Source organism: Amblyraja radiata, chromosome 31 (genome assembly GCF_010909765.2).
Source record: "Amblyraja radiata isolate CabotCenter1 chromosome 31, sAmbRad1.1.pri, whole genome shotgun sequence".
In the NCBI taxonomy this organism is placed as follows: Eukaryota; Metazoa; Chordata; class Chondrichthyes; order Rajiformes; family Rajidae; genus Amblyraja; species Amblyraja radiata.
The window spans coordinates 19,622,776-19,643,769 of NC_045986.1; the positions used below are offsets into that span (position 1 = coordinate 19,622,776).

At 43.4% G+C, this 20,994-nt stretch overlaps 1 protein-coding gene across 2 annotated transcripts in view; it reads right to left on the reverse strand.

Annotated features, from left to right (window-relative positions):
- Window positions 1–20,994, reverse strand: part of disp3 (dispatched RND transporter family member 3) — a 300,294-nt gene that overhangs the window by 79,755 nt on the left and 199,545 nt on the right. For both annotated transcript variants that reach the window (XM_033048014.1, XM_033048013.1), the window contains exons 6-8: window positions 16,836–16,970; window positions 10,339–10,499; window positions 5,996–6,135 (exon numbers count right to left, since the gene is read on the reverse strand). In XM_033048014.1, coding sequence (XP_032903905.1) covers window positions 5,996–6,135; window positions 10,339–10,499; window positions 16,836–16,970 — 436 coding nt within the window. The remainder of the gene's footprint in view (window positions 1–5,995; window positions 6,136–10,338; window positions 10,500–16,835; window positions 16,971–20,994) is intronic.

Below are 20,994 nucleotides of genomic sequence, written 5' to 3' on the forward strand. Positions count from 1 at the left end.
GAGCTTTGCTTTATTTCCTCTCTCTGCAACTGCCCTCATTTATCTGGTTAACAGAGAGCTTCAAAAGGCATTCAGTATCTGGTGCAGTGTTAGAGTTGCTGCCTTACAGCACCAGAGACCTGGCTTCAATCCTGACTGTGGGCTCTGTCTGTACGGAGTTCGTACATTCCCCCATGATCATTTGCGGGTTTTCTCCAGGTTTCTCCGGTCTTCTCCCATATTCCTAAGATGTACAGGCTTGTAGGTTAATTGGCTTCGGCAAGTTGTAAAATTGTCCCTAGTGTGTAGGATAGTGTTAGTGTACGGGGTGAATGCAGGTCGGCATGGATTTGGTGGGCCGAAGAGTCAGTTTCCACTCTGTATCTCTAAAGTCGAAAGTCTGTAAGCACTGTGGCAACCTTAGTTTTCACTCCACCAGACATTCCCGTTGCTTCCTCCAGCCCGGTCCCAATTTGCAACTTAAACCACCTTACCATCCAGGTTCTGATGAAGGGTTCTGTGAACTAAAGTGTTAACTCTCCTCTCTATCTCCACAAAGATACTGAGCGCATTCAACATTTTCTGCTTTCACCAGATCCCTGCAAATATGTATTTTTTAATCTTCATGCTCTACGACTTGTTGACGCTCAGTTTCACTTTTGCTAAATCGCTTCTCAGTCTGGCAGACAAGACCTTGCTCCAACGCACAACTTTCATTCCTGCTTTATCTCCATCAATTTCTGGAGCGATTGTCGCACGAGGCCAGGTTAAGCTGATTGAGGAATGAGAAGCGATCTCTTTGAAATACAGAATGTCCTTTCGGGGCTTAACAGCATAGATGCAAGAGTGATATTTCCCCTGACTGCAGTGTCACGGTCACAGTATAAAGGGTTAGCCATTCATGATAGAGATGAGAAGAATTCTCTCCACTGACAGGATAATGAAGTTTTGAAATTCTCCTCCCAGGAGGACTCAGTTGCCGAGTATTTTAAAGACAGAACTTGGTAGATTTTTAGAATGGCACAGTACAGCTGGTAGACCTGCTGCCTCACAGTGCCAGAGACCCGGGTTTGAACCTGACCTCAGGTGCTGTCTGCGTGGAGTTTGCACGTTCTCCCTGTGACCACCTGGCTTTTCTCTGGGTGCTCCAGTTTTCTCCCACATCCCATAGACGTGTGTGTTTGTAGGTTAAATGGTCTCTGTAAGTTGCCCCTAGTGTGTAGGAGAAAGCGGGATGACGTAGAACTAGTGTATATTGAAGATTGATGGGCTGTTTTCATGCTGTATCTTTAAACTAAATTAAATTAAATTAGTTATCAGTTGAATCAAGGAATATGGGGTTATCACAGAAATGTAGCACAGGGGTAAGGGATTTAAGACAATCTGGTTGAATGGGGTTGAGGGTGTGAGTGTTTGAACACATGACTCTTCCTTCCATTTCTTACACTATATCTAAATGAAAAATGAGAATTAACACAAATGTTTTCCCACTGATTCTCCTTCCAAGTATCCAGCTTCATTCCCTGAACGTAAATTTAAAATATCCCCCCCCCCCTCTCCACTTCTTGTTCTCATTACACTTCTCCTGAATGCAATTTAGAATTTCTGAGTGCTCTGTATCTTTTGCATGAGCTGTCTCCCAGGTAATGCTCAGGTAATTGAAATCCTTCACAATTAATGTCCTAGCACTTACACATTTGGGAAATTAAAAATTACCTCCTTCGCCTGTTGGTGAATCCACAGCACAAGATACACTCCCAACATTCTGATAACCCAGAGAAAATAAGACACAAAGTGCTGGAGCAACTCAGCGGGTCAGGCTGCATCCCATGGATAGGTGAGGTTTTGGGTCCAGGACCTTCTTCAGTTTAGTGCAGTTTAGTTTAGAGATACTGCGCGTAAACAGGCCCTTCAGCCCAGCGAGGCCATGCCGACCAGCAATCCTTGCACACGAACATTATCCTACACACACTTGGCACCATTTACAATTTTAGCAAAGCCAATTAACCTACAAACCCGCACGTCTTTGGAGTGTGGGAGGAAACCGGAGATCCCGGGGAAAACCCATGAAGTTCACGGAGAGAACGTACAAACTCCGTACAGAAAAGCACCCATAATCAGGATTGATCCCGGGTCTCTGGCATTGTAATGCCCCTGTCCCACTTAGGAAACCTGAACGGAAACCTCTGGAGACTTTGCGCCCCACCCAAGGTTTCCGTGCGGTTCCCGGAGGTTTTTGTCAGTCTCCCTACCTGCCTCCACTACCTGCAACCTCTGGCAACCACCTGCAACCTCCAGGAACCGCACGGAAACCTTGGGTGGGGCGCAAAGTCTCCACAGGTTTCCATTCAGGTTTCCTAAGTGGGACAGGGGGCAGCAACTCGATCGCTGTGCCACCGTGCCGCCCCTGATCAGGTCTTCTTGCAGCAAAGAGACCAGGAGCTTTATCACATGAAACAGGGGCGAAACAGAACAGGAGGAGTGAGGTGGCAGGTCCGAGAGTATATCCTGCTCAGCACAAGCTGAGCCAAGGAGGCAGCCACTGTCTACATGGGTTGGAAGTGAGTCTCTTATGAGTGCTGCTTCTCAAGTGGAGATTGTAAAATTATAGTCCCCCAAGGCAAATCAAGGGACTTTATTCACACTCCAATCATTGCCAATAGCATAATATACCAATAATCAGGCAATGGATTCCAGGTGATGCATAATAATCCCTCACAAGATGCTTGGCAGATCCACCTGTATTGATTATACAGTCCATGCAGCACAGAACCTGGCCTATTAACTCACCACATTAACACCAATCTTTTTTCCTACCCACACCATTTGTTTGCATTCAAATCTTTAAGTCGCTATCTAAATGCTTCTTAAACAAAATTATTATTGTATCAGATTGTACCTCCTCAGGCAGAAAAGGAAATGGAGAACCAGTGGCTTGTGAGAGGGAACATGTTGCAGGGCTACAGGGAAATAAACAATAGAATGGCCATTTGGGAGTAGGAGTGCAGGAGTAGGTCATTCGGCCCTTCGAGCCAGCACCTAATTGTTAATGTTACTTTTAATCCCTTCATCCAAATCATTAATATATATTGTAAATAGCTGCGGGGCACCGAGCCTTGTGGGACCCCACAAGTCACTGCATGCCATTCTGAAAAGGACCCGTTAATTCCTACCCTTTGTTTCCTGTCTGCCAACCAATTTTCTATCCATGTCAGCACCCTACCCCCAATATCAAGTGCTCTAATTTTGCTCTAATTTTGCCAACTAATCTCCTGTGGAACCTTATCAAATGCTTTGAAAGTCCATATATACCACATCCACTGGCTCTCCCTTGTCCATTATCCTGGTAACATTCTCAAAAGATTCCAGAAGATTAGTCAAGCATGATTTCCACATCGTAAATCCATGCTGACTCGGACCGATCCTGCTACTGCTATCCAAATGTGCCGCTATTTCATCTTTTATTATTGACTCCAGCATCTTCTTCACCACCGATGTCAGGCTAAACGGGGTCATGGTACCAATGGGAATGTTCTGCTGGAAGCTAGCTAACATGGACACAATAGGGCAATATCCTCCTCCTGCATTGTAATTAGTGAGTTGAGTTTAGTTTAGTTTTATACCAAACCAATTAACCTAAAAACCTGTACGTTTTTGGAGTGTGGGAGGAAAGTGAAGTTGGATAAGAAAGAAGCAGTGTTTCATTCTGTTCACAATAAATGTCGACTATTGCAGCGCTGGGCATTCTTGAATGAGCAACCACTATTGACGACCATTCTCTCACCTATTCCCGCCATTGTTCATCCCATACTGAGGGGACTCTGACAATACATGCGAGCTGTTGGATCACACCATGCATCATCACTCATATTCCTTGGCCCCCATAGGCGACCCTTCCTCACAGTTTGCCATGATAAGACCAGTGAAAGCAGTTACACATAAAGCTCTTTTTGTGCAAGAACAGAACAAGAAGGGAGAAGATTCATGAGACAGGAATTACCTTTGTTTTATAGTCAATACCAGCTATGGTATTCACTAAATTAATCCACAATCAAATGCTCCGACGTGGTGAGGCTGGAAGAGAATCTATCCCGTGGCAACCATGGTTGATGTCAAGCCAGGAGATCAAACATGCAAACATCAATAAAATGATGAGGTGAAGCATCACAGGAGGTACAGTCTGCCAGCATCCAACATTTTGCTAACTTCACTCTGCACATCGAGATAAACTATTTTCCAGTAGGTGAAGGCTTGACCTCTGTATGGGGTGCAGCAAGGTAGAACATCAATGGTGAGTGAGAATAGTGTAGCAGAAACTGTGTGTACGCATCTTGTATACCAACTGTGTATATGAACGTGCATCTAAGTGTGTATGTATCTATCTACTTTGTGTACATTAGCATGTATGCATATAAGTGTATGTTTCAGTGTGTATACATGGATATGGTTGGGTGAGTGTGCATGGTCTACATGTATATGTATGTCTGTGTGTACTTGCATCTGTTCCTGCGTACATGCACACAAACCCATATGGGTGTGTCAGTTCATGCACCTGCATGCACACAGATGCACGTCTCTGTGTGTACATGTCTGTTGCCTGTGAGCCACCTTGCACCAGACTCTTCTACGGGAAGTCCCAAGGCATCCTCTGGCCTCATGAATGCACGGTACACCTCTCCTGGCATATTCCTCAAGGGAGTACGCTCATTCTCTACTGCAATCTCCGTTACCTCCACAGTAGACCTTCAGCAGCTGTGGTGCTGCTTTGAGAATCTGCTTTTAAGCACAAACCCTCATATGCGACGCTGAACAGTCGGCAGAGTGTGAAACCACCAGGAAACGTGCAAACCTGCTCCCTGGGGTAAACTTTCCCAAATGCTGCTCCACTGTCCATTTGGCCAATATTACCATTATTTTTTAGGGGAGATGAGGGGGGTGCAGTGGGTAGTGAATCGACGTCAGTTCTAAATGTGATCATGGTTTAGGGCACCCACAGTGATCCAATCTAATCCTAGCTGAGAAGTGTTTTATTTTGTGTGAGAGTGTCAGATTTTATTTTTCTCCTCCACTTTTCTTGTATCATTGGAGATGACATTTGGCAGTAGCCGAGCTGCTACTCCCTGCATCGCTGCAGGGAGGTCACTGATCCACCTCCTCAATGCTTCTTGGAACAGTGCCTGTGGCCGAATCATGATCACTAATGAGGATGGTGCTGACGTTGCAATGTACAATGCCGAGTCCATCCTTCTGTTGCCCCGGAGGCCCAGAAGACCGGAGAGTCGAGGCCGAATCCGCTGGCAGTGACAAGTGCGAGGAGAGGGCCGGGGTGTTGCCTCCAGTGCCTTCAAGGTCGGCTGCAGGAGGCGCCACCCGCGACACTGAGGCGGTCGGCAGAAAAGAGGGACATCGGGTCATTGACCTGCAGCAGCCTGGGGCTCACCTGGATTTGGGGCACTCCAGTACTTCCAACATGCCGACCGGACTTTGGACTTTTTTATTCCTTTGTAAACAGTGCCAAAATGTGGTGAGTGTGCATTTGGGGGTTGTGCAAAAGAATTGCACTGTGCTGTGCATCGGTGGCAAAAAAATGACCATTGAACACCCGATGGTTCAATGGTGCTTTTTTGTCACATGTGCAATCTCAGTAAGAGTGAAAATGGTCAGGATTGCATTTGGACCCAGAAGGTGATAGACCTGCTTTTAAAGTAAATTGAAGTGTACATGGGGTGAGCAGATGAGCATAATTAGTGTGCTTAAAAAAAACATGCCCATTAACAAATTGAGGCTTTGAGAATGAATCCTGCGACAACCTTGTCTGTGTATCCCTGTGGAGTTGTTTGGTAAATAGAACAAATATTTGCCGTGAATTCAGATAATAACCGAGCTTAACACTGATAATAATGTTGCAACATATAATGACTTCTGAAAGTATTCCCAGAGCTAAACCTTGTGTTCTTCAGCAAAGTCACTTTTCACTTTGATAAATGCAGAAGGAGCTAAAGACACTTGTTCCTACCTGGAGCAGCAGGATATCTCCTGAGGCGAGATGTACTGACTCCAAATGCAGAGAGCAGCTGGCATAAGAAATAGAACAGCTACCCAGCAGCAAGCCACGATTAACGACATGAAGAGTCCAAAGTCATGGACAGCTGGGATCTGGTGGGAATAAAACAGGATTGTTACTAACTATCTCAAACAGCAAGTGGGCAGTGAATCAATCAACAATTTGAACATTGATGGGCACAATTGACTTGATTTGTATCCAGCTGGGCTGGTTTCCTGAACTCCTGGCAGTAACGCTTTGGGTTGTAATGTATTCACAACAGCCATGTTGCATTTGCTGAGGAGTGTAAACGTACAGATTGAAAGTTAGGAGTAAATTGCCAGGTTATTGTAGCCAAAGTGTGACAAATACTGGCAACAAGGTACAGCATACCAATGAAGATGTAGGGACCAAATTGGGTCTACACGGAATGGCCTCTTGCCTCTTCAACCTGAAATATTAACTCTGCTTTCTCCTCCCACAGATGCCGCCTGACTGCTGAATAGTTCCTGCATCTTCCATTCTGATGGAAAAGGGCAGAAGACAGAATGATTTAGGTGTGAATGGTCCTTAATTATGTCAGTTGCTTTCCTGAGGCAGCGTGAAGTATTTCAATGAGTCGATGCAGGGAGAGGCTGGTGTTCATGATGGAATGGGTTGCATTCATAACGCTCTTCGATTTCTTGCTGTCTTGGGCATAGGTTACCATACCAAGCTGTGAGGCATCTGGACAGTGTAGGAAGGAACTGCAGATGCTGGTTTAACCCGAAGATAGACACAAAAAGCTGGAGTAACTCAGTGGGGCAGGCAGACTGGCCAGTCTGAAGAAAGGTCTCAACCCGAAACGTCACTTACAGTGTTTCTTCTCTCCAGAGATGCTGCCTGTCCCACTGAGTAACTCCAGCTTTTTGCGTCTATCTTAGGCATCTGGATAGGATGCTTTCTATTATGCATCTGTACAAAAAATTGGTAATAATCACTGTAGGTATAATGTGTATATAATGTGCCTGACCATGGTGTAAAATCAAGAACACAATGATCAGAGTCAAAATGTTGATCATTGCTTAAGAAGTGTACTAAAACAGAATTATGTTTAGAGCCTTCAGACTATAATAGTGAAGGCACTAATCATGACTGTAGGATGAAGTTTGAAGCAGACAGATAGCCCTGGGCTGGACAAGTATATTAAATCTATCAGGATCACACTGACAAAATACAGTACTTGAAACATTCATTGAAGCTAAAGACATTTGCAACAGAATGTTATACAATTAACACGAGTGCACTCGTTAAATAGTCTGAGAGAGAGCAAACAAGGATGATGAGCACAGTTACGAAAATAAACAAGTTCTGTAATAAGTGAAACATACGATTTATTATTGAAAATGATCAGGACAAAGAGAGTTTAGGAGAATGTTAGCTGGCATTGTACGACTAAAGAGCAAATGCAGAGGGTGGCACGGTGGTGCACCTTGTAGAGCCAGTTTCAGAGACCCAGGTTCAATCCTGACTTGGGTGTTGCCCGTGTGGGGTTTGCACATCCTGCCTGTGACTCATCCTGCACGGGATTCCTCCCGGCTGCTCTCTATCCTCCCACATCCCAGAAACATTTGAGTGGGTAAGTTAATTGCCCATTGTAAATTGTCTCAGTGAGAGGTAGAATGTGTGTTCAGTGTGTGTGTGGATGTGCGTGTATGTGGAGGGGTATTTGAGGCGATGCAGAGGATCAAAGAGAATGTGGGGAGAATTAAAAAATGGGATTAACATAGGATTATTGCAGGATCTGTGTAAATTGGCATCTGAAATAGTCATAGAAACATAGAAACATAGAAAATAGGTGCAGGAGGAGAACATGCAAACTCCACACAGACAGTACCCAAGGTCAAGATCGAACTTGGGTCACTGGTGTTGTGAGGCATCAGCTCTACCAGCTGCGCCGCTATGCTGCCTCTCCAAATGGTGCTGAGTTTTTCAGTCTTCCGCCGCACTCCTGCCTTGTATTTATAGATGGTGGGAAAGGATATGGATTTTAGGAGGCCAGGCACTCGCCCCAGAATATACAGCATCTTACTTACTCTGTAGCCACTGTATTTCTGTGGCTGCTCCCATTATTGTTCTAGCAATGGTGACCCTCAGTGTGTCGATATTGAGAAACTCAAGAATGATTATGCCACAGATTAGAATGCTAATCTTCCTCATATCAGAGATGGGTATTGCCCCGCACTTGCGTGGTATAAATGTGACTTACTACTATCAGCACATGCCCAAATTGCTCACAAGTTCTAGGCGTAGAATTAGGCCATTCGGCCCATCAAGTCTACTCCGCCACTCAATCATGGCTGATCTATCTTTCCCACTCACCCACATTCTCCTACCTTCTCCCTATAACCCCTGACACCCTAACAAATCACAACATTTGGTCAAAGATTGTGCATCTCTGCCTTAAAATATTGTCAATAATCATAGCTGCAAAATTATTGAATATTTTTTTAATTTTAAATTGGGATTTGGGAATCACTTTCACATTTTCTCCTCAACAAGTTGTCTTGGTGAACTATTGGCAAGTTTTTTTATAACTGGGTGATTTGCTTGGATATCTTGAAGGGTAGTTACTGCCAACCATGAAGATTCTCTTTCTAAAGGACATCAGATCAAGATAACGGTCTCTGTAATCAATGCAAGCAGATATGTTTTTTACACTGATAGAATATCTAGATCTCAGCTGGGCTGATAATCCTATAAATTCTGAAAGGAACACTTCAACACTGTACTTTAAAATTTACAGCTGCAACCGGACTATCAAATGGCCTTACTTGAATGGATATAAGCAAGAATATTATGTCATTTGATATTGGTATTAGTATTGGTTTGTCATGTGTACTAAGATAGAGTTATAAATATCATTTTGTGTGCTATTGAGACAGATCACGCCATGCACCACTGCAATTGTACCATGTATTGAGTACAAGAGGTAATGCAAAGGTGAAAATAAAGTGCAGAATGTGGTGTTACAGTTATAGAGAAAGTTCAGATAAAAAGGTTATTTGATCCTTCATGCCTGCTCTGATCAATGCTGATGTTTTAGCCCAGCACCACTTTCCTGCACTTACCCCGTATCCTTTGATTCCATTGATATCCAAAAATCTATCGATCTTCTGCCTTGAATATACTCAGAAACTGATGCGTCATAATCTTATTAAGCAGAGAATTCCAAAGATCCATTGTGAAGGAACCTTTTCTATTTCCAGGCCCGAATAGCTGACCTCTTTCTCTGGACTCATCAGGCAGGGGAATCGTCATCGCTCCATTACCTTTCAAACCTTGTAAAAACTTTGCATGTATCAATGAGACTCCCTCTCTTTCTGAAGAAGGGTCTCGACCCGAAACGTAGCCAATTCCTTCGCCCCGTAGATGCTGCCTCACCCGCTGAGTTTCTCCAGCATTTTTTGTCTACCTTCAATTTTTCCAGCATCTGCGGTTCTTTCTTAAACAATACCTCTCTTTCATTCTTTTAAAAATTTGACAATGCAGGCCCAGTCTGCTTAAACTCTCCTTGCCAGACTATGTTCCAATTCCTTCAGTCAATCAACCTTTTCTGCAAATAAATGGAACCTGGAGCAATCCTTTATAATAAAATTGCACAAACAAAGAATGCCATTTAGCCCATTCCACCCTGATATGCTTCCTGAATGAGCTATTTTTGCAGTTGCCCTATCCCCTGCTCTTCCCTCACATTCCCCTCAAGCATTTATCTAATTCCATCTTTGAGAGTTATTACTGGACCTAGTTCTACCTCCTTTTCAGGCAGTGCACGCCAAATAATAGCAACGCACTCCATTAAAAACAACCTCAATCTCTCTGGCGTTTTAATGAGTGTCGTATCTTTTGACCTGCCTCCTGGTTAACGGGGCCAATTTTTCCCTTTCGAAAGCCTTCACTACTTTGGCAGTCCAAGTTAAAGCTCCCTTGAACCCGCTATGCTCTCATCGCCTCCTCCAGGTCTCTGCACTCGGCAAGTGGAGTCCTCGGCACCACTTAATATGCACGCTGCATTTCTGCGCACCTACTGCCATCTGCATTATGGCTCTGATTATGGAACTCCGTCCAGCACCAACAATCTGCTTCATTTAATTACCATGTTTTACAGAACACCTCGTTCCCTGGAGCATGAGTGAGCCAGCGAGATGGACTGCGAGGAAAAAGAAATGAAGGTTTAAAAATAAAATTCCTGCAGAAGGAGATTGGAAAGTCTGTCGATCACACAAATGAAATAAATTAGCCGGCTACACAGCATCAGGTCTTTATAATTAACCAACCTGGGAAAATATATTGGCTGCATAGGCGGCAGCTGTGGTGAAAGAGGTGAAGAAGGTGGCTCTCCCCGCTGTTTTGATGGTGTGAATCATCCTCTCCTGTGGGCTGAGAAGGTGGCTTGCTTGTCGAAAAGTGTTAATGAAAACAAAGACATCATCCACCCCTGAAAATAGAAAGTTAATTGCTGAAAAGAAGAAATAAACATATGGCATTTGTTTTTCTCAAGATCTAAAAGGTTGGCAATCTCACAGTAGGCCCAGTGCGTAGGAAGGAACTGCAGATGCTGGTTTAAACCGAAGAGAGACCCAAAATGCTGGAGTAACTCAGCGAGACTGGCGGCATTACTGGAGAGAAGGAATGGGTGGCATTTCGAGTTGAGACCCTTCTTCAGACCCGTCTCGACCCAAAACGTCACCCATTCCTTCTCTCCAGAGATGCTGCCTGTCCCGCTGAGTTATCACAGTATGTCAATATGCTTTGATAACACTACTGTGCCCAGTGCTTTAACTAAAGGTTATTTTAAGTGAGTCAAAGCTTCCTTTCAAATATCAAGAAATTATATCTCATACAGATCTATTATGAAGTAAATCAGAATCAGAATCAGACTTTATTTGCCAAGTATGTTTTGCAACATACGAGGAATTTCATTGGCCAGGTCAGTCATACAATTAAAAGCAACAGGTCAGTCAAAAACACATTTTCACATGAACATCCACCACAGTGACTCCTACACATTCCTCACTGTGATGGAAGGCGAAATAAAGTTTAAGTCCTTCCCTTAGTTCTTCCTTGGTCGTCGGAGATATCAGCCCCATTAAGAGTCACCAGTGCGTTAGTCGATAACTACATGATTAGCCCACTGTAGTCAATGAATTGTATATCCAAATACTCCCAGTTTTGAAGAAACAAGATCAATGATCTCAAATCTTGTTTAAAAAGGAGAGTGGGCCAGCCCAAATGGTTTTATTAACTCTGCAAACAGCTATTGCATGATGTTAATTATACCCAGATCAGGCTTTGCTTTCCTTAAGTAGATATCCATACGGATCATAACTTGCATTTAGTGTTACGAGGCTGTATTCAATGTGAGCAGGAGAGTCAGAGAGTCTGGGCAGTTTCAATTAGTTTTTAAAAACAGTTCAAATTGGTATCACACTAGGACACTCAGTAGTTTTGGAAGATAATTAAGAGTGCTTAAGCACGTAATAACAAGTTGCAATAAATTTACCGAAGTACATGAAATTGCCAGCTTACCCAACATGCAGATTTCAAGCTTGTTCTGAATGAGCTGCACTCCGCCACCAATAGTCAAATGAGTCAAAATTCCCCGAAGCCATGGCCATTAAAGCCAGGGACTTCAATCAAGCCAAACTCAAGAGCGTCCTACCAAAATGCTCTCAGCATGTCTCTTGTCCCACCAGGGGCCACAACATGGCATGGTGGCGCAGCAGTAGAGTTGCTGCCTTACAGCAACAGAGACTCTGGTTCGATCCTGGCTATGGCTGCATGGCCGTACGGAGTTTGTACGTTCTCCCCGTGACCTGCTTTGGATTTTCTCCGGTAACTCCAGTTTCCACCCACTCTCCAAAGACACACAGGCATACACATTGGCTTGCTATCATTGTAGAATTGTCCGGTAGATGGAAGCTCGTTACGATCTCCACAAAACTACCAGGAATGCTAAGAGACAACACCGGGCCAAGGTTGAGTCCCAGTACAATTACTGGGACACTGCAGCAAGGCTCCAGGTTAGCACAAGCACGGCAACTTTAAAAATCCCACCCATGGTCAGGTCCGAGTACTTGAAGTTGCCAATCTGAGTTGCCATTCTGAAACTTCTACAATGTAAAAAAGAACACTAGGGAGTTTATTTGCAAGCGTGTCCCTTATGAACATATCTTGCTACGCTTTCCACAGAGAGGAAACGATAGTTCATGTGTCCATCCACTTAATTGTGGATTTGTGGAGTTTGATGATTATGGATGTCAGTGAATAAAGATCATTCAAACCTATTCAAAATGATTCAAACCATGATCCCTCCATGCCTGCACAAATGCTCGTTATCCAAGTTTAGATTAGCAAAGATTAAAAAAACTCTGGAAGAATTTGAGAAACCCTCCTCGCCAATAAATCATCCTGACTAGGGTGGTTAAAGTCTATTGCCAGTTTAGTGACCAACACAGGTTGATTTTTAGACAAGCATCACTGTACAGATGCTACCGATACAGCACGGATTACAGGTCCTTTGGCCCACCGAGTCAAGCCAACCCATCGGTCACCTGTAAGTTTTTGGGTGTATGGGACGAAACCGGAGAGCATTTAGAAGAAACCCGTGTGGTCACAGGGAGAATGTGCAAACTCCTCACGAGCAGCGCCTGAGGTCAGGATCGAACCTGGATCCCTGGAGCTAAGGCAGTTGTTCTACTGGCTGCACCATGGTGATGCAGATTCAATTAAAAATCACTGATTCGATTAAAAAACAGACTTCAGTCAAATCAGCCACTCGTAACCCATTAAGGGGGAAGAAAATCAAAGAGAGAATTTTACAATGAGAATACTGGATGAAAGTAATTCACAGGTACTTAGATCAGGCACAGAATAAAAGCCATTTTTTATTAGTGTTTAGATTCTGAGCCAATTCCCAGATTGTCACTCGTAAATTCAATTTGCAAAAGCTGATAACATAATTGTGCACCAACCCATGTGCTGATGTACAAATCTGTGGCTCATCTAATGATTTTACAATTTAAATGCTAGAAATCTATCTCGGGAAGACCAGAATCCTAAATGAGTGATGCGATTGCCTTCAGTACTGAACTACTATAGTCATTTTTTGGTTTAGTTTAGTTGAGTTTAGAGATAAATCGTGGAAACAGGCGCTTCGGCCCAACAAATCTGCGCCGACCAGCGATCTCCGCACACTAAAGGGCCTGTCCCACCAGCATGCAATTGCATGCGTCTAGCGCGACCAAACGTGGTGGCTTGAGGCGTACGGCCACGCAGGGCCGGTCCCACTTCCAACCACGGAGTCGCCGGGCTGGTCCCGACATCATACTCACCAATCAGCTGGGCAGGAGGCGGGCCGACTGAATTTGGACGTCGCATGGCATCGGGTGCTTACGTCATCACGCAACGGCACGCCGGGCGGTGACATCATGCGCCAGGCGTAAGCCATCTCAACGCTACGTACGACGTTGAGACGCTGCGTACGCCCGTCGAGGCGGTGCATACGGCCTCAATGCGGCTGCAGGCCGACTGGCAGTTGCCGCACAAAATTTTTGGACAGTGTCAGTTTTTTGGAGCCCCGCGCGATGTCGGGACCAGCCCCGCACAACTCCATACGGTTCTGGTGATCGAAGTGGGACCGGCCCCGCGAGGCCATACGGCTCAAGTGACCACGATAGGTCGCGCTCGCCGCATGCAGTCGCATGCTGGTGGGACACTATCACCATCACACTAACGCTAGGAACAATTTACAATTTTTTTTTACCAAGTCAATTAACACCTCCTACAGTCAGCACCCATAGTCAGGATTGAACCTGGGTCTCCGGCGCTGTAAGGCAGCATCTTTACCGCTGCACCACCATGCCGCCCCATTGTATAAACTGAATTCAAAATATAAACAGGAAATAAAGTAGACTTTCAATGGCCAGCTGAGGCTTTTAACATTGGAACAGTAATATTTGATTAAAAGACATGGAAACGAGGGAATAAAAATCTGCACTTTGCTTTACTTTGGCTAGAGTAATAATGCTTGGCTAATGGGAGATTAAGACTTAGTTAGATATGCTGTGCAACTAAATATGTTTGGTTTCCAAATTCAGTGAAGATCCAGTTAGAGGAAGTTGCTGAGCTGGAAACCAAAGTCACTGATGTCCCAGCCCATTAGCTCTTTACAACCAAGTCCATTATTGATATCAAATGTCTTGTGCCATAACAATAATTATTTTTTAATGTCCAGAAGCAAATTACAAAACAGACGTATGCATACGAGATGTAAATGTCGCAGAACATTTAATTATCTTATTCAAATAAATAAAGCGTAATTGCAAATTTATTACTTTGGATCTATATTTAGTTTTGGTTTAAAGCAAAAAGAAGTGGTTAAAAATGTCGATCTTTCGTGTGAACAGCTGAATTATTATATGTGCCCATCGGACCTGACCTGGAATAAGCTTTCTGATGATAATTTCCCCCTCACACCACTTCCTCTGGTGCCTTTGCCTTGCTCCATTTATTCTGCTTCAGTTTCACATTTACTAACTTTTTAAGCAGAGATTTATTCTCTTTTCATCCCCTTTCTTTGGCTCACCCGCGACCACCTCGCGGTAACCCAATCAAGTGTTAAATGACCCTGCTGCATATCATCTCAGAAGCGTCTATGTAGCTAATCATTTTTTAGTTTGGTTTAGAGATACAGCGCAGAAACAGGTCCTTCGGCACCGACCGCCAATCCCCGCACCTTAACACCACCCTACACACACTAGGGAACATTTTACATTTAAACATTTATATCCACCCAATTAACCTACAGAGCAAACCCCATGCTGTCACAGGGAGAATGTACAAGCTCCGTACAGAGAAGCACCCGTAGTCAGGATTGAACCTGGGTCTCTGGCGCTGTAAGGCAGCAACTCTACTGCTTCGTCACTGTACCACCCTAATCTTCTAATGCAATATTTCAGGAAATACACATCTATCAGCATTTTCCCTTCCTAGTGCACACATAACCATCAATAAAAAATATCCACGAGGGACTTCAAAGATCAGATCCAGTACTGTGGCACTCGTCTGTGAAATGTAGCGCAGTTTCTGTTGAGTGATGTTTGATTTGCTTCAACATCAGATGGTGCAGCGATATAAGGAGATGGAGGATCTTTAAATATATTGACTACAATGTTCAGCTGTACGCTCTTTTCACTTCTGCTATCCTTTAATGCGATATAAGGCAAATAGCTCTGGCTGTGAGGATGGTCCCTGTATAATGGGTTGGTCTGGCATCTTCAGTGTCAGTGGACATATGGCCTCCAATTTACAAAATCTGACCCAGAGAGGCTATAAATTGTCAGCTTGGAATGTTTTTTTTCTGTTTTTAGTGAAGATTTCACCTGAGATTGGGTTGCATAGCAGCTCAGAGTTTACAAGTTAGTATATTTGCCTCAGTATGCTTGACGTTGAAACAAGACACATTTCTCTAGCATAAATAGTTCTTGCTTTAATGAACATGAAAGAGAAACAGTGATTAAATTAGATAATCACACAGAGAGTGGTGAATCTCTGGAATTCTCTGCCTCAGAATGTAGCTGAGGCCAGTTCATTGGCTATATTTAAGAGGGAGTCAGATGTGGCCCTTGTGGCTAAAGGGATCAGGGGGCTATGGAGAAAAGGCAGGTACAGGATACTGAGTTGGATGATCAGCCATGATCATATTGAATGGCGGTACAGGCTCGAAGGGCCAAATGGCCTTCTCCTGCACCTATTTTCTATGTTTCTATGTTTCTATAAAAAAGCTTATTTTGAATCGTGGAGCAGCGCAATGTCACAGTGGGCAGCACTACCTCCTCAGAACTCCAGCGTCCAAGGTTCGATATTGACCTCAGATGTTGTCTGTGTGGTGTTTGCATGTTCTTCCTGTAAACATGTGGGGCTCCCCAGGTTTTCCCCTCTCCTTCTAAACCTCAAAGATGCGATGGTTGGTAGGTTACTTGGTTATTGTAAAAATAACTCTCCGTGTAGGCGACCAATAGCAGAGGAGCGAGGAGGGGGAGTTGGGAGAGTCAATGGGCATGTGGGAGAGAATAGGATATGTGGTGGAATGGGATTGAAGGAATTGCTGACAGTCGTACACAAAATGGGCTGAATGGCCTTGTGTAGAGGCATATTCCAATGCGATATTGGAATGTGTGTGTACATATTCACTTGCACAAGAATTTTAAATTCTTTCTATGTATTCCACTTACGTTGACATAGAAACATAGAAAAATAGGTGCAGGAGTAGGCCTTTGAGCCAGCACCGTCATTCAACATGATCATGGCTGATCATCTAAATTCAGTACCCCGTTCCTGCTTTTTCCTCATATCCCTTGATTCCTTCAGCCCAAAGAGCTAAATCTAACTCTCTCTTGACAATAGACAATAGACAATAGTTGCACGAGTAGGCCATTCGGCCCTTCGAGCCAGCACCGCCATTCAATGTGATCATGGCTGATCATCCCCAATCAGTACCCCGTTCCTGCCTTCTCCCCACATCCCCTGACCCCGCTATTTTAAGAGCTCTATCTAGCTCTCTTGAAAGCATCCAGAGAACCTGCCTCCACCGCCCTCTGAGGCAGAGAATTCCACAGACTCACCACTCTCCGTGAGAAAAAGTGTTTCCTCGTCTCCGTTCTAAGACACTTATCTACTGGTTTAAAACTGTAAACAAAAACGCATGTTGGCAGAGAGATAAAACGAAACATTTGTAAGGTCACAGAAACTAGATTATTGGAATGATACTCACCAATACCCACAATAACAAAGGCAGCCACTCCATTTAAGATGCCCAGGTACTGGATCCCAAATACCACATGGTATAGAAATAGGGCAACCAGGCAGCTCAAGCCAATACTGGCAATTCCAAAGAAGGTCAGGAAAGCTGGTGAAATATAAAACGACAATTAGAATGCTCCTTGTGCCAAAGTGTGTGTGTGTGAGAATGGGGAAGGGATGTCTTCAAAGCAGACAAATTGAGATTAATTTTCAGAATTAAAAATTTCAAACTAACAAAGTCATAGAAACAAACAGAACATGTGATTCTTGATTGTGTAGCAAGCCTCATTTCACACTTATTTTCATAAGCAGATATTGGGATCAAATTTACTGATGATAGACACAAAATGCTGGAGTAACTCTCTGGAGAAAAGGAATAGGTGACGTTTCGGGTCGAGACCCTTCTTCAGGCTCAGTCTGAAGAAGGGTCTAAACTAGAAATGTTACCCATTCCTTTCTTCCAGAGATGCTGCCTGACCCACTCAGGTACTCCAGCACCTTGTGCTTCCTTCCTACACAATCAAATCGACTGCCGTTTGCTATTCCCAAGCAGAATGGGAGATTGTGCTCATAATCTTCCCCATTTTATTACCATTAACTAACTTGCTGCCATTTTCTGCTATGAATATCTAATGGAAAAGGATCCAGCACATGCACAAATTATTTGTATTGTTTCAGAGGTAGCAAAGGCAAAATTAACACATGACAATATTTCTTGGTTTATTGGTCCTCGATAATGTGATGCTCATAAGTTCATAAGTTATAGGAACAGAATTAGGCCACTCGGCCCATCAGGTCCACTTCACCATTCAATAATGGCTGATCTATCTTTCCCTCTCAACCCCACTCTCCAGCCTCCTCCCCAACCCCAAGATGCTGAATGAACAATTCCCTTGCAATGTCAGACTAAATGCATCAAAAATGTCAGTTGGATAGTGGAATAAATCAGTGTCATGAGTAATAAAAGCACATCATTAACGACCCTCCCCTCTACCAGGTCAATACACTCAATTACGGAAAGGACAAATCAGATAAAAATCAAAAATTCATAAACTTAATGGAAATGCCGGACATACACAATAAACACAAAAATACATTTAAAAAAAGATCAAAATATTAATCACATTTAAAAATAATGTTGATAGAGTATTAACACGTAATGTTTCCACAGGGCGAGGGCCAGCAGCCAAAGGATATAGTTATAGATAGAGAACCATCAGCCTATTAAACACTACAATCTCCAAATAAGCTCTGAACCACATAGACGTGGGGGCAATTTTACACTATTAGTGTTTTGTTTGTATGTTTATGAACTTTTATTTTCTTGTTTATTAGATTGTTTACAGAGTACTATGTTTACAAATTCTGTTGTGCCGCTGCAAGTAAGAATTTCATTGTTCTATATGGGACATATGACAATAAAACACTCTTGACTCTCTTGACTCTTGAAACCCAATAGAGTGACTATTAGTACTATTGATCAGTACTATATAGTAGTGACTAGAGTACTCTTGGCAACACTGCATCACGCTAGGAATGGAAAGGAAGGGGTTGAGTATACCACACGGAACAAACATTTTATTGCACAGTGAGCAATTTACTTGGAAAAAAAATTCATAAAGACAAAAAAAACAACAGCAACTTCTCTCTATAAATGCTGGACAATAAACTAAATCACAGTTAGCAACAGTGTAGTCATTGTGTTTGGTGGACTGAAGAATTAGAGTCATAGAGTCATATAGTGAAACAGTGTGGAAACAGGCCCTTCTTGCCCACACCAGCCAACATGTCCCAGCTACATAAGGCCCACCTGCCTGCGCTTGTCCTACCCATGTACCTGTCTAACTGTTTCTTAAGCATTGGGACAGTCCCTGCCTCAACCACCTCCTCTGGCAGCTTGTTCCATACACCCACCACACAATTATCCAATCATCTCCTTCTGGCCAGCTATAGTATTGTCACTGGATAATGAAAACAATTACCTGAGTCTAACAGACTATGAAGGAGTTATGGGCTGGGGATGGAAAAGAGGTGAAATATATTATCACGCAACGTGTTATTATGATCTAGAATGCGGTGGAGAAAAAAATTCAAGAGAAACTTTCACAAGTTAATTGGATAGATGGTTGAAGTAGATATATTTGTACAGCCGCAGGCAAAATGCAGGGGGTGTCACTAATTGAATAGCTCTTTCAAAGAGATGCCACAGGTATAACAGATCAAATGACATCCTTCCCCGCAGTGTGGTTTTACCCTGCTGTGTTTTATGTCTTTGGTTGCACAGTCTGCGAGAGTCATGAATTCTGATAGATTTTGGGACAGAAGAGAGTTTCAGTGAACGCATTTCATTCCGGAAGGAGTGTTCTCACAACGGTGTTCCCAAGGAATCAATATTTATATAGAGAGGTGTATAGAGGTGTGTAAAATCATGAGAGGAACAGATCAGGTGGACCCACACAACCCCTTGCCCAGAGTAGGGGAATCGAGAAGCAGAGGGCACAGGTTTAAGGTGAAGGTGGAAAGGTTTAACAGGAATCTGAGGGGTAACTTTTTCACACAAAGGGTGGTGGGTGTATGGGACGAGCTGCCAGAGGAGATAGTTGAGGTAGGTACTATTGCAATGTTTAAGAAACATTTAGACAAGTACATGGATAGGACAGGTTTAGAGGGATATGACTCAAATGCAGGTAGATGGGATTGGTGTAGATGGAGCATGGTGGCTGGTGTGGACAATTTGGGATGAAGGGCCTGTTTCCACGCTGTAAGACTCTATGATTCTACGCCAACATTGGAGATTAAAAGCAAACCCGTGTCAATGAGGCTGGAGGCAGCAACATTAGAGTCTGTGCCACCCATATAGGCCAAACTGGGTAAAGGAGACAGATTTGTTTATTTTTATTTTCTTCTTCGTTTAAAACAAAATGGCACCACTGAATTTCTGTTTGCTGAAAGCAAGATAAACCTTTGGTGATGATTCAACTACCTACGATCACATCACAAACTAGAGGATTACAATCTCATTCTCCCTGTCTATGGTGCTTCACCATTAGCATGTTTCCAACACTGGTAAACAATATAGTATTTAACTGCAGTTTACTAAGTTCAGAAGTTCTAGGAGCAGAATTAGGCCATTTGGCCCATCAAGTCTACTCCGCTATTCAATCATGGCTGATCTATCTTTCCCTCTCAACCCCATTCTCTTTCCTTCTCCCCATAACCCCTGATACCTTTACTATTCAATAATCTGTCAATCTCTGCCTTATAAATATCCATTGATTTGGCCTCCACAGCCATCTGTGACAATGAATTCCACAGACTCACCACTCTCCAACTGAAGAAATTCCTCCTCACCTCTAAAGGTACATCCTTTTATCCTTCTGGTCCTAGACTCTCCCACTAGTTGAAACATCATCTCCGCATTCACTCTATCCAGACCTTTCACTATTCGGTAAGTTTCAAAGAAGTCCCCCCTCATCTTTCTAAACTCCAGCGAGTACAGGCCCAGTGCCTTCAAATGCTCATCGTATGTTAACCCAATCATTCATGGGATCATTCTCGTAAACCTCCTCTGGACCCTCTCCACGCTAGCACATCCTTAGATATGGGGCCCAAACGTACTCACAAATGCGGTCTGACCGGTGTCTTATAGAGCCTCAGCGTTACATATTTTCTTTTAGTATTCTAGTCCTCTCGAAATTACATTCGCCTTCCTGAATATTTATTCTTCAAAAACCAAAATATTTTCAGAAATTTAAGATGTATTTTGCTAGAAACATTGATGCAGAACTTCAGAACTATTTATATTCGGGCTGACAGGCTATGTAACTAACCCTTTGCTATTTTAGTGCCCTTACTTGAAAGCGCTTGGCTTGTCATGTGTAAAATAGGAACATCTATTCAATTCTGCCTGTACAATGTTCCTGTTCTTGTGAAGAGCACAGAGATATTCAGCATCACAGTCATGAAATTCACTTCAGAATATGACATCAATTGAAGGTGTTGTAACTACTGCAACTGATGTGTTAACTGATAGATTTGATTTCCAGCCACACGCTGTGTCACATTGGCAAGTTTTCTCAAAGTTTATTGTTGCCGCCTTTATGGTTAATAGATTTTTGCCTCCACCACAG